Genomic DNA, 16,845 nt, shown 5'->3' with positions numbered 1-16,845 from the left:
CAGATTCAGAAGGGCTACAGGGACTGCGAGAGTGGCTGCTTTGGCTGCCTGCTGAGTGACGGCAAATTGGACAGGGAATGAGAATGAGGCGGATTCGCTAATGTGGACTGAAAACCCCAATTTTGCCGCAACATACAAGTCCCCTTATCAGTCAAATCGAAGCAAGCCAATCAGCTGGAATAGTGACATGATAGCGCAATTAAATATATGATATTAACATTTATTATAAATTAATTGCCTGCTAAACGAATAATTACGTGATTTTGGAGTTTGTGTGGAACATCTACCTTTGAGAAAGCGTTACATATCCTGCAACATTCATTGGTTCAAACCCTCACGCAGAAGCCATTGTGTTAATTGATAAAACTTATATGATTAGCTAACTGACCTCACTTTTAATACAATAGTTTAGCTACAAAACTGTTACATTTATTGTTATTGTAATTCCATGTAGCTTAGTTGCTATGCATATATTCCTGCTTAAACCTCCACAAAGTAATCACCATTTTGCTTGCTCATCATTATTAGCCTTCATGTGAGTTTTGAGGCCAAACACGAATATGTTCAATATGTATACCTATGCTGTGTGCATGTAAAGTGCTATATATTGTTCAGCTTACCTTCACATTTAATGTGGTTTCTATACAAAATAATATTTGAAACTCGGGGACATTTTCACAATTATAGGACTAATTTTCGGGTTGAGAACTAGATGCATCTAAAATGTAATCAGAGATGCATTCTGAATTGTTGACCCATCACAGTAACGTTGACATCAGGAAATGGCACAAACTCACTGAAAATAATGGTACCAGCCAAATGCACTTGATCATGTAGTGCATGTGAGCCAACGGCAGGCACCTGCAGGGCGGCGGTGAAAACACATTGCACGTGGCTGAAGCAAGACATGTTGATCTCCCAGCATGACTCCTGTGTACAGATGGCAATGAGGCTAGCCTTAAAAAGGCATGCTGAGACTGACAATATGAAACCGATGCTGAAACTCACGATCTCATTTACAGACATTAGACGTCTAACAGGTCGTAAATAAGTCGACCGGGTGGCTGAACATAATTTTTTTTATGGATCTTTATGGATTTCAGAGGAAAGGGGCATAGATTATACACAGGACGAGAACATCTGGAAGCAGAACTGCTGCAGGGTGCCATGGTTCTCTTCTGCGCCCAGTGAACTTTAAAAAGATATTCTAGTGGTTCTTGCGTTCCACCATTTTGGAATCTTTACTCAATGTCGGTCCAATAACCATTAACAAAATCACCAGAGGTGGAAAGTTCAGCTCCAGAAAGCAGAAATCCAGACCAAGATTTTGTCTCAACAAGCAGTTGAGTATAAAGTCACAGTCACAAAGTAGTCAACTGGTTGGTTGAAACAAAACCTTGGTCTGGATTTGTACTTTCTGGACCAGATCTTTCCACCTCTGCAAAATGTGCATGAGATGTCACTGCATATGGGTTCAAAGGGAAAATACATTTTGGAAGAATGAGAAATATTAGTTTATTATTATTATTTTTCGTTTTAGAGACCAGATAACATCACATGTATAGCTTTAGATACTGTTTGACACAGAATCATCGACAGCGGAGCGGGGAGCACTCAGCTGGTTAAATTCAAAGTATCGCTGCACTTCCCATGGGAAATGTACCATGACACAACTGGTATTTAAGACCTCAGTAACCTGCTGTGAGCTCGATGTGGCAATTCCCTGCCAGGGCTGTCAAGACTTTGCATGGTTAAGGCTGGCTGAACTGTCAACACGCAAGCCGCCTTCCCATTGCCCAAGGTTTATTAATGCTGTGTTTCAGTGACTATGATTCAGGAATATGATCTGTGGTTTTACTGATGACACTTTATACCAGATTTTCACAACAGCAACAATACAATGAATCAAATAAAGATCATTCTGACCTGCTGCAAGTTTTAATTATAATGTACAATGTTCCAGCATGCTAATGGATTTTCTAATTAGCTTCTCATAACTGTTTCCTGAGGCTGAAACGTTTTTAAATACACAAGTTAAATTATAAACAAACAGATAAGAAATATTTTGTTAAGCAGGAGTAAATTGCTTTCCGACTTGACAATTCCCTATCTGTAGCCAATTCGAAACTACAGAATTTTGGACCGCGGGACAGAGCAATCAGTTTGTGTTTGCTCTGTTATTGGACAAACAATGGGAGCGAATGTTGGCTGAAGATAATCATGGAAGCTGAGTTTCAAAAGTTCCTACAGAGCTGAATGAGCAAACACAATGGCTTCCCATTCACTGCAACTTTTTAAGGTAGTTCCGCCACATTCTATGGAAAACACATCCCCAACAGTGGCAGAATACAGGGTTCTGACCACAAGCTTTCGGTGCAGTTATTTAATTATGTATCAACATTTGCACCTTTAATGCCAAAGGTTTAGATACAATACATCCACATCACTGACCATTCTTTCATATTCATCTCATGCACTAATGTCCAGTATTATAAGAAACTTGTCGTTTGTCTTTAATCCTGTTCACTAATTTATAAGAACAATCAAGATAAAGTATTTTTTCTGCGTAACAAAAATAGGAAATTTTGAACAGTTAACGTCACTCACTTATTAAACTGATCAACATGGTAAATAAACCAGTGTTTCATTCCACTAGAGAACTCACTAGAAAGGCTCATACTGGAACTTGTCATTTATGACCAAAAGTCAAATTTTCTTAATCCTGTGGTGTCACCAAAAATAAAAGAAATTTGAAAAAAAAAAAAAAAAAAAAACACAAAACCTGTACTCAATATGATCAATTTACTAAAAAAACAAAAAAACAATGTTTCATTCCATTAGAGGACACTAGGCCTGTATATGCACTTGATGTTTGGTCATAAATTACATGCCAGAGTGTAACCAACAACATAAAATAATCTACTTCTTGTATCTCTACAAATAATATCAACGATTGAACAAAGACTGCTGTTTTTTTAAACATAATAAGAAATCCAACACATTGTCATTACAAAAAAAATAAAATACAAACCGGTTAAAATGGTAGACAGAGAAGAGGAAGGCATTTCAGGAAAGTCTAAGATGCAATAAAGGAGAGCTAATTTTAAATCTCCAGGTGTCCTAAGGAAGAGGAACAGGAATCAGCCAGATGAAAGCCCAGCAGGCAGTCAAGTTTTTAAAGTTCCCTAATCCCATGAAGTACTGGATTAGCCCGATGTGGCTCCCGCGCACAGCGAGAGATTAATATCCGCGCCGAACGGAGAGGAACGAGATTTCTTTGCAAATGGACTGAAAGAAAAGACATCAAAGATCATTTTCATATGTGTATGGAATGCCAGGTAAAGAGAAGGAAGAGAGATTCATCCCACATTTGTCGATGATGAGAATAAGAGTTTATATAATGGAAAAATCTACAGGAAAAGAAAGTCTAAGAATAATTTAGAGAAATGGTCGATTTGATTATTGCCTTTAAGGTCAATAGAGGTGACCTGATTCTTAGGATTTCATTATTGTTATTGGAACAAAAATTGATTATGGCCAGCATGCATGCATGCAACATTTCAAAACGGTAATCAAATCTATAAAAAACAACAAAGCAAACTTTTAATCAACGTGCGACTTTCGTAATAAAGGTAACGATGATTTGCTGTGCCAGCAGTATTTGGAAATTATTTTCATTCATTGAAATTACTAAAGCCTGTCAGAAATCTAGCTTTAAGAAACTAATATACAGCTTAATATTAAAGTGGAAAATGTTGGGAGAAAGGAAAACTTCAGAGAAGATGGATAATGGACCTCAAAATAGGAGTTAGGGCAAGAGGCTAGAACTGTGAGATCTGTCAATAGGCCGAGCGAGAAAGCAACCACAGCTTGGCAAAGAAGCCTCTCGCTATGCAACATTAGGCACAGTCGACCTTAAGGAAAGCCTGACTCACCGGAACTCAAAGCAAAGAACAAAAACAAGCTACTGATATACAGTGACACCCTTATATCATCGCAGAAGTATTTCTTTAAAAAAATGCTGCAATGTCTACCGTGAAGAGTCATACCCATGCATGCATTGTTTGCATTGTCCTCCTTGTGCATTGTCCTCTTTGTATAATACAGAGAACGGTACGTGCGGCAGATCCAGCCTAGTTTCTAGCATCTCTGTAGCATTTCATCAATATGAGAGTCAGGGTTTGGGTAAATTTTCTATACTGTACTTCCTTCCCGTCTGCATCTGTGTACCACCAACTGTTCCAATTATAAATTCCTATATTACAGAACTGTTTGTTCAAAATGGCCGAAAGATTGCACAAAGCTTCGTGTGTATTACTTAATTATATATGTATGTGTCCATTTTAATGCATGCCCTAATTATTGGAGTTCTGTTTACATCTTGCTTTGTTGGTGAACGAAGTTTTACAAAAGTGTGAAACCAGATCACTATAAAAATGCATAGAAACTGAATCGTGACTGTTAAATACTCCTTCTTTATCTATCTGACATTACACTGCTTATATTTTTATTTCTGCCACATTGTCTCCCCCCCTCCCTCTCTTTCTCTCTCTCATCTACTCATCTAAGCTTTCCAAGTATTCCTTTGCGTGACAAATCTGTAACCGAGCGAAAGATGGATATCACGGAATGCACCCAGTCACTTCCTGGGAAAGACCAACAATTCCCGATTCGCTCAAAAGGATGAAGTCAGATATCTGTCCGAACCCTGAAGCCCACGTTCGTAAATCCCCAAAAATAAGCACATGTAAAACACAAAAAAAAAACCCACCAAACATCTACAGCACTACTTCATGGTTTCAATCCACAATCAAGCTGAAAAATGTGTGCTCATGTCATCTTCTATCATATATTCTTCATACTGATCACATTCTCCTATAATTACTTTCATTGTTAAAGGCCTGTTCTCCCAGACCTTCAGAAGAGGAACAAGCATTAGAGATTAAGTCCTTCTCACTGAAGATGAGGCAAAACCGTGTTAGCGTGGTCAATAAAATGTAAGCAATAAGCAACATAGGACCATCGCCTGCACAATGAGGCGGTGCTGAGGACAAGTCTGGCGGTCACACATGACGTTTATGCTAAAGCTTGGCTCAGTCGCTCTCCTTGAGCCGCAACCCGCATTCTTGACCCTGTTACAGATTCTGAAAGGGATGGGCCGGCAGTGAAGCGGATCTCCCTGCCAGACAGCAAGGTGCCAACCGTGCCTAATGTGGTCCAACTTACACGTCGATGGACCTCTCCCCCCTCCTAGAGGTCCCAGCGGCGCCATCTGTCATGTTTGGCCCCGGGGGCAGGAAACGAGGCTCCCAACAAGGACACGATCAGAGGCGGTCAAGCTTTCAGCTCCGCTTGAAGCCTTGTCTGTTCTGGACACGGGCTCGAGGCGCCCAGGTAAGACTTACGATATCAGAGACCTTTGAAATTGAGTCAGGGAACAGCGACTGCACAGAATTCCAGGTTGGGGTTGACGGGGGGAGGGCTTAATACTTCCAGGCCATCCCCACTGTACCTTGGACAGCTTTTGCCCCAGGTGTGTGGGTAATCGCCTCCATGTCGCAAGAGTGTTGGCTTCAATTTCTGCAGTTCCCCTCCCGCTGGGAGGAGATGCCATCCAACGTTCCCGGCCCCAGTTGTCACACAGAGAAGCTCTTAGCAATGAAACATAGGGGCTCGCCTCTCTGACCTAAGCGATGGACCAGTCGCTACACTCCAGCTTCAGTCCTCTGTAGGGCCTGATAGGCTGATCTGATTCTCCTTAGTCTTTTAAAAACACCGAAACCAAAGGAGACCAACTAAGCACATGTTATCTAGGTTCTCCAAACACCACCCCTTCCCAAATGAAGTTTGAACTGTGATCGTCCCAGAGACGCTTTATACCCTTGCAAATGCAGTCAAATGTACAATATAAGCCTCGTAGAAGCCACATTCCATTCTAGTACTGCTAACATTTCTTGCATGGGGAGTAGGTACCAGGATACCAAGAGACATCTGTGCAGGCTGCTGACTCATGCAACTAAGCTCACTAATCAGCCATTATGGCTTTCATGATGTCGCACAGCCAATCATTCAATAAAGGCAACCACTCTACCAATCAGAAATAATCACATTAGCAGGCATAATGTACTGAAAAACAACACATACCGCACACAGAACAGTGCCGATAACAGCAATCATCTATCCAGATGAGGGTTTCAGTCACAGCAGAAACTCATTAATATATAATGGTTGCACTCGCTTGCACCATGTATATTGTCGTTGCACTTTGTTTTGCACTATACTCTCAGAAAAAAGGGTATCAGTCTGTACCTCTGTGTGTCACTGGGGCTTTTAAGGTATAGATATGGACTCCTCAAGGTACTGTACAAACAATGTTAATGTTCCTCCCCCAATGGTACAAAAATATTCCTCAAACTCCAATTCTGTACCATAAAAGTTACAATTAGCTACAGGTAAGGGTATGATTGGCAGACCCTTGAGGGTACAGCCCCAGTGACAAGCAAAGGTATAAAATGGTATCCTTTTTTCTGAGCGTGTATATGTATGTTTGTCTGTACTCTACATACCTTTCTGCTGTATGCACAGTGATTTCCAACTGGGATCAATAAAGTCGATCTTCTCGTTATTTGAATATAAACTCAAGGGAGCAAGAATGAGCAGACTTGACTTTACCTTTCCACATGATCCAGGTTCCCCGCCAACCCAAGTCCTCCAAGGGTGTAGAGTTTCCCATCATACACCACGCTGTTGTGTCTATATCGAGGGACTGTCATCCGGGACACCAGGTTCCAATTATCCAGCAGCGACATGTAACACCACACATCTGACAGCAGAACTCCAGATTCCATGCCACCTACACAGAAAGATGATCCATATGTTAATAAGTTGTGAAATCCACCCTCCCCTCACACGTTCTAAAAAAAATAAAAAACAAAAATGTTGGGTCACTGTCAGGTTCAGTTTCATCACAAAGCCTTGAGAGATCAACTTCACATGAATTAAAACTGGATCATCTAATCTAATGCATCTATGGTGGGGGAAAAAAAAGAAGAGAATGAGGCAAGTTGCGAGTTTTAACTAAATAATAGTTTACGTTATAATGGCCGGAATTAAATCATGGAGCTATACCTGACGTTAATTAGGACATTTGATTTTTGCTGCTTATATTAGAATGCAATTTATTCATTAATACGACTATTGAGATACATCAGATTTATGTCTCACCTTACAAGCAAATGTAAGTGTGCACACTGCAAAAAACACAGAAAAACCAGCACAAACAATACATAATAATATAGATAGATAAATAATAAAATGAATACAAAAACAGCCTTAAACAGGGAGACAGGATGGGGAAAATTAAAATCATTTTTATCCATAGAACTAAAGCGCATGGTTGAGATGCACTATAATGTGAGCTAACTGGTAGCCCAGCAGGGGGCAAAAGACCTGAAACTGACACACCCAAGGCACATACACTGGCATACCTGACAGATAGATATTATCACCCGCTGAAATCACACTGAAGAACTCGCGGTCATAGAAAGGCAAGCTGGCCAGGGGGTACCATTTGTTGTTCTGGGGGTTGAAGCACGTGACGGCGGTCAACGAGCGCTGGTTCATCCCAATGGCCTGCCGTCCGCCCACCAATACGATCACTTCTGCCACACCTGGGGAAGAGAGAGAGAGAGAGAGAGAGAGAGAGAGATAGAGAGAGATAGAGAGAGAGAGAGAGAGAGAGAGATCAGGGCAGTAGGAGCTAACGTGTGCTATGAGGTCGAGGTTTTAGGTGGAACATGGAACAGCCAACGATCATAACTATGGGACAGTGAAAAATGTGGCGAGTCCAGAAAAACTGTAATCTGCATGATACAATATTTGCTTTGAGTTATACGTCCTCATAATTTTTCAAAGCAGTATGAGGTGCTCTGAGCATAAAATGATTAACTTGGCTTTAAACAGCTTATTTTTATAACCTCGTGGACAAAGATATAAAATATTTTATAAAAAAAAAAAACATGCAACAAATTAAAATATTACTTAATTTTGGAGTTACGGCAGTTAAGTCTCCGCCATCTGTTCTCCTGCAGCATCTAAATACAGAGTGCATGTAGTCCATAAATAAAATGTGATTCCATTTAGTTTGGTCTGTTTTTCCTTAAAAAATAAATCATCTGGAACATTGGTTGTACAATGGTACACTGAGCAGATTGCTAATAAAATCCATCTATCCATCTTCCAAACACTTATCCTAGTCAGGCTCGAGTGGAGGGGGGGTGCTGGCTGGAGCTCAGGCTGGGACACACCTTGGAAGGCAGGCCAGTCCATTGCAGGACTCAAACACACATTCACACGCACAATTAAAATACAGCAATTTACAGACACAAATTAGCCTAGCTGCATGTTCTTTGACTGTAGAAGGAAAATGAAGTACTCAGAGGAAACGAGCAGAAACAGGGAACACCTTAACCCCTACTGAGCCCTAACGTTAACCATAAGTAAACAAAATACAAGACTTGTGACATTTTTACTTTCTTGATTGCATTCACAGATTATTATTCAGTTGAGGTTATCCAAATGGGGACCTAAAAATTTCCCCAATAGTAAGGAGGTTTCAGGTTTTACCACACTATCTATGCAAACCCACACACGCAAGCAGGTGGAAGGACCCTTTCTGCAGGATTTCCCTGAGAGTTTGGCCCGTTTATCCAGAGTATTTTTTTCTTAAAGCGCAAGAAATGCATTTGACTTGTCTAGTAAGGGGGGTATTGAGAGCATCACAAGGCTGAGTTCCTGTGCTACAGAAACTATTACTTTCGATTCTCCGGTTGATACCAAGCTCACAAAGCTCAGAGCTCGGCTGCCGTTTCCTAACATTTCCACAGCTGAGCAGGATTTACATGTTTTTTGTTAAACTTGCATTATTTGACTCAAACCAAAGGATGGCATGGCAGCCATTGAGTGCATGAGGGATGGCAAATTCATAGAATAGAATAGTGGTACTTTATTCATCCAGTGTCTTTTCACTTATCCAGTCTGGCATTCCGTGTAACACAGATATATGTTCGGGTAACAACAAATTTTGGGGTCACAGTTCAGGGTTAGGCCACTGTGGCCCAACGGCAGCATTATACTCTCTCAGCCCCAGGATCTGAACCAGCAAACGTCTGATCACAGGCACAGTGACCTGCAGTAACCCAGACAGCCGCACACTGCCCACCAGTCCACCATTTCCGAGCCTGCATCTGACTGAAGTCAGGAACCAATCAGAGGAAATTTAGAGGTATCTGTTAGCAGTTCTACCAATCACAGGAGTCCATTGTGTGTCCATCTCTCCCCTGAACAATCCGTGGACTGCATGTGTTCTCTCACTCTCACCTCTCGTTTTGCTCTGTTTCTTTGGTCAGGCAGGTAACGTAAAATAGCACCGCTGAATTTCCCCGAAATGCCCAAGAGGAATTTTCCCACGGATTTACAAGGCGTAATAAAGAAATAATTACAGCTGCGATACACAAAACAAAGCATTCCAGGAAACAATCTATTCCAAAGCCTAAAAAGGCAATAATGCCTTTCCTCCAAGGTCTAACAAATTGGGCTGTAAATGAAGTTTTACAATGAAGAAACGAAGAAACAATCTTGATTCATGGGGAAAAACTCAAGTGCTACAAGTGACACCTACATATGGGACTTAACCTGGCTTACTTTGACCCAGTAGAGACACTGCCCCTCTGCTGATTGCGAGTCTGCTCACGTAGCCTGTTCAGTGAGGGCACCCATCTATGCATCAATCTTCCATAACTAGTTATCCGGTGCAGCGTCACAGGAAAACACACGGGTCACAAGTCAGAGGACGCCCTGGACGCAACGCCAGCCAGACCCATCACTGACGGCACACATACATCATCACATAATATGGCCGATTCAGATGTACCAATTCCCTTAAGGATGTGACCCCAGGAGGAACAGAATCAGGTTTATTTGGCCAAGTATGTTCACACATACAGGGAATTTGTCTGTGGTTGTCAAAGGCAGTCATACATATACAGTACATACATGCAGTAAAGACAAGACAATGGTCACAAACTGATACTGAACATTAGCACCCATCCACACACACACACACACACACACACACACACACACACACACACACACACACACATTTACATTTACAGCATTTGGCAGACGCCCTTAGCCAGAGCGACTTAGATAAGTGCTTTAAGACTCTACAATGAAATTTTCCCGATACTAGCTCAATAAAACCAAGGCTATGAATACCATCGATCTAACACACACACACACACACACACACACACACGCACACACACACACACACACACAGGTGCGGGAATCAGGCTTTCAGCCCAGGGGGGCGTAAGGCCACAATGCTATGCACTGAGCTGTGGTTTCACTCAGAAAGCAATTAATTAAAAAATAATAATAAAAAAGGACCCCCCCCCCCAAACAGACATCATGCAGCAGCACCCGCTTAAGTAGCCGAGCTGAGAAGACACACTGAGTTATGGTGAGCTGCTAGAGGCTGCAGACTTGACTGTAGGCCATGTTCCCCCCGCAGAGCGCAGTATCACTGGAGTGTATCCGTAACTCAAGGGCATGAACTGCCATTCACGTCCCACTTACTGCCTGACACTTCTATTATGGGATACTATTTAATTCCACCAGTGGAGTTAGAAAAAAAAAAAACCCTAACACTAGTCTTACAATGTCAAACACTGGTACTAATCTCCCCTCGTACATTGTTGACAAAATACCGGCTAGAAAGAGAGACTTATCACTCCTAGATAACACCTGAGGCTGTGAGGGTTATGATGGAATCTAGTAATTAGACCCCTAGTCGTATTACACGTCTGGGGTCTCTGCTCAGGAAAAGCCCGGATCTGAGAAGCGACCTGTATGATTCCGATGAGGTGACACCTTGGAGGTCACAAGCAGAGTGAGCCACCACCTCTGAGTTTTATTCTATCAGCTACAAAAAAATACAAAACAAAACAAATAATGAATAACGGTTCGGAGAACAGCAAATCCCCTAAATCAATTCTCTCAAGAGTCACTTTCATATCTAATTCAAAGTATCTACTCTGGAAAACGGTATCAGTTAAATTACCTAGAACCTATTCAGTTCTTATTTCACTATATTTCTTGCTCTAGAGTTCGAAATCTGAATTTGTATGTGAATTAAAATCAGCATGAATTCGCTTTATGAATGATTTTTCATACTTAAGCAGACTTGCATTTGTTACAGTAATATGTATGAGCAAAAGAATTATACAGACTTGATTATTATTATTTTTATTCTTAAAGGAACAAACACGCTTGCCCCCATACAGTTAAACTTGCTTGCAGAACAGAGGACTGTCTTTCCATCAAGAAATAAAACCCTCCTGTTTTGAAGTATTCAAAGATCTCAAGTTTCAAACACTGCTTGTTGGTTCTGAAAAAAACTCCCATACCAGATCATATACAGTAGGCAACAAATTGCTTTTGTTTGTTACAGCACTCATATGTTAAAATGATTTTTATAACATACTTAAAATGTGTTGCTCTAATGATTTCAATAGTCTCAACTGATCTGCTAGAAATGTGATCAATATTTATTATTGACATTATTCACATCAGCGTAGGACAGATACATATACATCTGCGTGGTTCATGATGCAGCTTAAGTGTTGTGTAAACATGCTAAAATGTTTAAATAGGTTTAAAAAAACCAGTGAAACATTTGGCAAAAATATGCATCTATATAGAGATTTTCATTGCTGGCTGTTACCATGTGGTATACATAATTCATAGATCTATAAACATTTTGTCCATCGTATTGCTCAACTTCACATTTTTTTGTCTTGCAAAAATCATCTCAGAGTTACCGTGGTGAAGAGTGTCAGCCCAACTCCTTCATGCATGACGCAGATGTGGGCCCGCATATGCATTTAAATTGTGACCAGTGAGTGACATTTTTTTGGCCCAGATTTTTTGGAAAGAGAAGTTCTTCCAAGTTTTCAATAGGTAAGCAAAATTGCACTTCACTACAGCAGGTGCTCCATCATAACCAGCTACCTCATGGGCATCTGTTAAGCTTCCTGAGAAGATATCTGGGAATGCAGCTATTTGGAGAGGACTTTAAAGCATGGCCACCATTTTAGACGTGATGTGGAGAAAGAACTAAAGTTTAAAAAAAAAAAAAAAACATGCAAAAAAAAGTAGCTTTCTTTGTTTTATATTCAGGTCCTGCAAGGAAGGATATCTTTTATGTATTTTTGTCGATAAGTAGAATTTATTTCTTTTTTGGCAGTTTAACATTTGCACAGCGTAAGCTAAATTCTCATAACTTGTACCTCAAGGACCTGACTACACTGCTGCTGTAATTTACAGAATTATCAGCGCGCAAATGTTAAAACTGTGATCTTTAAGCCGTATGCTCATTTATAGCCAGCAGGAGACACAGAGGTATGAGAAGTAAGCGAGAAGACAGATTTAGCAGTAATGAATGATGTTTAGCCATGCATTTCAACTGAGGATGAGAGGTACCCCTGTGCACAGAGGACCTCCAGGTATGACAGAGCTTTGACTATTCGCCGCTGCATCATTAGGAGAGGAACGCCTGGGACAAGTCATGACGTCCTGCTAGGCTTGGCTTTCCAGCACCACAGGGGACAATAGGCAGGCAGAAAATACCCTTTGTCCTACAGTTTGTGCTTTTGAACCCACCATATCTTTTCAGGCTGACCTTGTTCCGAAATTTGTTTTTTTTTTGTTTTTTTAGATAACATCTCTTTGCTTGAGAGATTTATCCACCCAAATCAGATGGCTGCTCTGTGCTTGTCTCCAAAAAAAAAAAAAAAAAAAAACCTAACTATATCTCCTGCCCACATTTTAAGTTTGAGGGCAAACAACACAAAAAAATCTCCTCTAAATCTAGCTTCAGGCTACAGCACACCCCACCGCACATTTCAAACTGTAAGGTTATGACCCTGACAGTCACCAGACTGTGCTCCAGATGGTCAATGCAAAACTCAAAAAGAAAAAAAAAAACAATCCACCAACGCTAAAATATCTTACTTCCCAGCAGATGCACAAACACTATTTTTTTCAATATGTAGGAAAAAAAATACAAGAAATTCTTTATTATTAATGCATTTAACTGAAAACCCTTGAGCGTCAGCCACAGAAAAACCCTTAAAGTCAAGAGATAAATTATGCATTTTACACAACATCTATTCCCCCCCCCCCCCCACTCCTTTTGCAATCAAAACATTATAGCTACTTCTAAACCTGCAATCGCAGCATTATAGCAAAACTTATATGTTGTTCCTTTGACTCACAAAACTTCCTTAGTAAACTGTCGACTGCATCAAACTTAGTTTAAAAAGAACATTTGTATAATGGATAATCTTGATTATTTGTTAGAAAGAAAGCAATATGCAGCAAGCATGTTACTACTTTATTTTAATATCGTCTTCAAGGAAACAAACATCGAGCTGCATTTGCTAATATCATGGTTAGCCATCAGCTCAGCGGGTAATTTGTAAATTGGCATCATAAAACCTAAACTGCTGGCTAACATATTCATCCTGATAGTCTCATTTCAAGGATATTACAGCTATGTGGTTATGACTATATGAAGAATTCTATTGTTAAGTCAGGAAATTTAATTTACATATTACTACCACAGGTATTAAAAGAAATTAAGATGTATTTGACTGACTTATTGAACTATGTGTGTGTATATACATATGTGTGTGTGTGTGTGTGTGTGGTCCAGGTGTACCTTACCTTGTGGAGACCAAATGTCCACACAATGTGATGAATACACATTTTAGAAAAATCTGTGACTGCAATTAAAAAACTAAAAATGCAAAAACTCTTGTATTTTGTTTGGTTACTTATGGTTATGGTTAGGACTGGGGAAGGTTTAAGGTTGTCATAGTTAGTATTAGCATTTTTCCCCATAGAAATGAATGAGCGGTCCCCAAAAAGATAGGATTACACAACTGTGTGTGTGTGTGTGTGTGTGTGTGCGCGTGTGTATATATGATATGCTGTACAATGAACTCACCCATTTAGCTATAATGATATATATGTTTTATTATTTTTTTCTGTGCTGCTGTTCAGTTCAATGTCCCTGCAAATTTCGCCTTAGGGAAAATGTTCAACGTTAAAATTTCAAATCCGAAACTTTATTTTTGCGTTTTTTTCTTTTAAAGGGCTCTGGACCTCAGGGGGATGCAGGTACTCTGACATGAGAAGCCACATCCTGCAGGTCGGGACCCGATTTTCACTGTTCGGATTAATTGGGGATGATTTGGGTCAAGGGGGTGCAATGGCGGTTAGCATCATCTGTCATCTCCTTTACTGCGAACGAGCCACCCCAATTAAAATCCTCCCAGACTGAAGCTGCATGGCTGACCCCAGAGATCGTCTGAGTAAATATTCTTTCGCATCTTGTGAATTAGTTATGTAAAGCGTTCATGCCTTGAACTTCTCATGGGGGGGGTAATAATGGCTTGTTTTTACGTTTATTTTAAAACACCTGGTTGCTGTTCATTAAGTATATTAAGCGAATCTCATTTCCAACAATTACACCAAGGTTACCTTGTTACCACAGAACAAGGGAGGGTGCGGCACTCTGTGTTGGAGTCACCACGGATGCGAAATAAAACTTCATAACACGACCACCTTTTGAAAAATGACACCTTCGTTTGTGATATCAGGCCCACGGTTGTCGCTACAGTCAACAATAAGATTTCATAGGAAGCTGTCAGGGTCACATACGTCTCAAATTAGCATTTGCCGTCTCGGTTTACAGTTACCTGGCTACGATGCAGACTTATTACAAAACGACGGGTGGCTAAAGGAGTTTGTTTGTCGTGGCGGCAAGACCTTATTATGTATACACTGACATTTGGCTGAAGAATTCAAATCAATAAGCAGAAGATGCGGAATGGGGAAGCAAAATAAAGCCAAAGTAGCTACTGAATATGTAAAGACTGCTGCTGCTGGGTTACAGGCCGGTAGGGGAGGACCGTACCTGCGGAGAGCCGCGGCCGAGTCCTGGGCGTCTGCATCTCCTGGCGGGCGTGAGGCAGCATGTGATAGCGCTTGGCCTCGTTGACCAGGTCGCGGCACGCTTCCGAGGATTTTATCAGGTCCTCGTTATCCACGACGTTCAGGAGATAACTGGGGTGAATGAAAGGCAAACGCACCACGGCCAGCAGTTCGGAAACATGCTGAGAAAGTAAGAGGGAGAGTTGAGAGAAGGAGAGAGAGGAGGGGAGAATGTCATTGTCTGGTGTGGAGAATGGGCACACATACAATAGTGTATATTACAAATACACAGCAGCCATGTTTAACATCAATCAGACCATGCATTCGCGTGGTGCCCACGAGGTTTGCCCCCCCCCCCCCCTGTTGAAAGTGCTTGATAAACTGAAGGATTAGGGGACAAAAAACACACCCTCAGTTTGATCCTACACAGCAGTGTCACTTTTAAAACATGGTTTTGCATGGTCATAAAACTGCACTAATCTTTTAATAGCAGATTTATTATTACTGTAGTATTGTTTAAACTGTCAAATTACCAGTTATGGAACTTCAAGGGTAGTAGACTCATTTAATTACACCTTACAGGCAGTAAGTATTAATCTATATTCATCAATATTACCAGATTACTTTAAAAGAAAAAAGTCTTTTGTCTGAATGCCCACATAACATCTCAAAAAATATATTATATATGCGCACACATAATAATTTAAAAAATGCTGGCATATTAGTGAAAAACTACCTGGACTGTACATCCCACGATGCGGAATGAATATTGTGCATTACATGCATATTAACCACAAAGAAACCAGGCAGCACCACCACATCATTTATTCATTAGTTTAATAACGTGTAATGCATCTTGACTGGCTCTACTAGGTTTCTGCAGAATTAATCAAAGAAAGACCAATTATTTCAAATAGCTCAAGAACTATGAACCTGTTACTGTATTTAACAAATACCTCCTGTGGCCTTTTATTCTTAAAAGGCCTGCATTCCACACGAATGTGGGCTCTACAATGGGCTGGTAGCCCGTCCAGAGTGCCCCCTGCCTTGTGCCCTGTGCTTCCTGGGATAGAGGCCAAGCTCACCATGATCCTCTACTGCAGCGTTTCCCAACCCGGTTCTCTAGGACCCCCAGCCCGTCCATGATTTTGCTCCCTCCCAGCTCCCTGCAAAAACGTGGACTGTCTGCGGGTCCTAGAGAACCGGGTTGGGAAACGCTGCTGTATCGCATAAGCAGAAATGGAAGATGTACATCACACTTTTTTTCTACTTATTTTTCAGGTCTTCTTCTTGGAAAAACTGGTAAGAAAAAAATATTCAAAAAGGATTCCAATTCCATAATCCACATAACAGGTAATGAAATGCTTGGAAATGCAGATGATCAGAGGCTGTCCTATTTCAGGGGCCACGCATTTATATATTATATATTATATTTAAATACTTATATTAATATATATATATAAATATAATCACACACTAACAAACACACACACACACACATCCATATATATATATATATATACACACTTAGTGCAACTATGTGGTCCCTCCAAAACTGTATGAGGTCTTCAACTGATTCACTAAACAAACGTATTGGAAAGACATCATGGATTAAACTATTCCATTAAGTGTTTTTTTTTTGCCCGTCCGTTTCAGCAGCGTCAATGTGGATCAGCAGATCAAACACTGAGAAGGGGCTCAGTGTGAAATGCAATTCCTTACCGCTGAACAGGGCAAAGCTATTTCGGTCATGCTTCTGTGCTGAGAATTATTTTCTTTAAA

The 16,845-nt window shown here is 40.7% G+C and overlaps 1 protein-coding gene across 2 annotated transcripts in view; it reads right to left on the bottom strand.

Moving 5' to 3' along the window:
- Positions 1-16,845, bottom strand: part of LOC111857877 (kelch-like protein 29) — a 115,654-nt gene that overhangs the window by 10,824 nt on the left and 87,985 nt on the right. For both annotated transcript variants that reach the window (XM_023839094.2, XM_023839093.2), the window contains exons 8-10: positions 15,047-15,245; positions 7,488-7,670; positions 6,673-6,853 (exon numbers count right to left, since the gene is read on the bottom strand). In XM_023839094.2, coding sequence (XP_023694862.1) covers positions 6,673-6,853; positions 7,488-7,670; positions 15,047-15,245 — 563 coding nt within the window. The remainder of the gene's footprint in view (positions 1-6,672; positions 6,854-7,487; positions 7,671-15,046; positions 15,246-16,845) is intronic.

The sequence above is a fragment of the Paramormyrops kingsleyae genome, chromosome 14, assembly GCF_048594095.1.
Source record: "Paramormyrops kingsleyae isolate MSU_618 chromosome 14, PKINGS_0.4, whole genome shotgun sequence".
In the NCBI taxonomy this organism is placed as follows: Eukaryota; Metazoa; Chordata; class Actinopteri; order Osteoglossiformes; family Mormyridae; genus Paramormyrops; species Paramormyrops kingsleyae.
The sequence above is the reverse complement of the archived record's forward strand: the minus strand, read 5'-3'. Positions and strand labels throughout refer to the sequence as shown.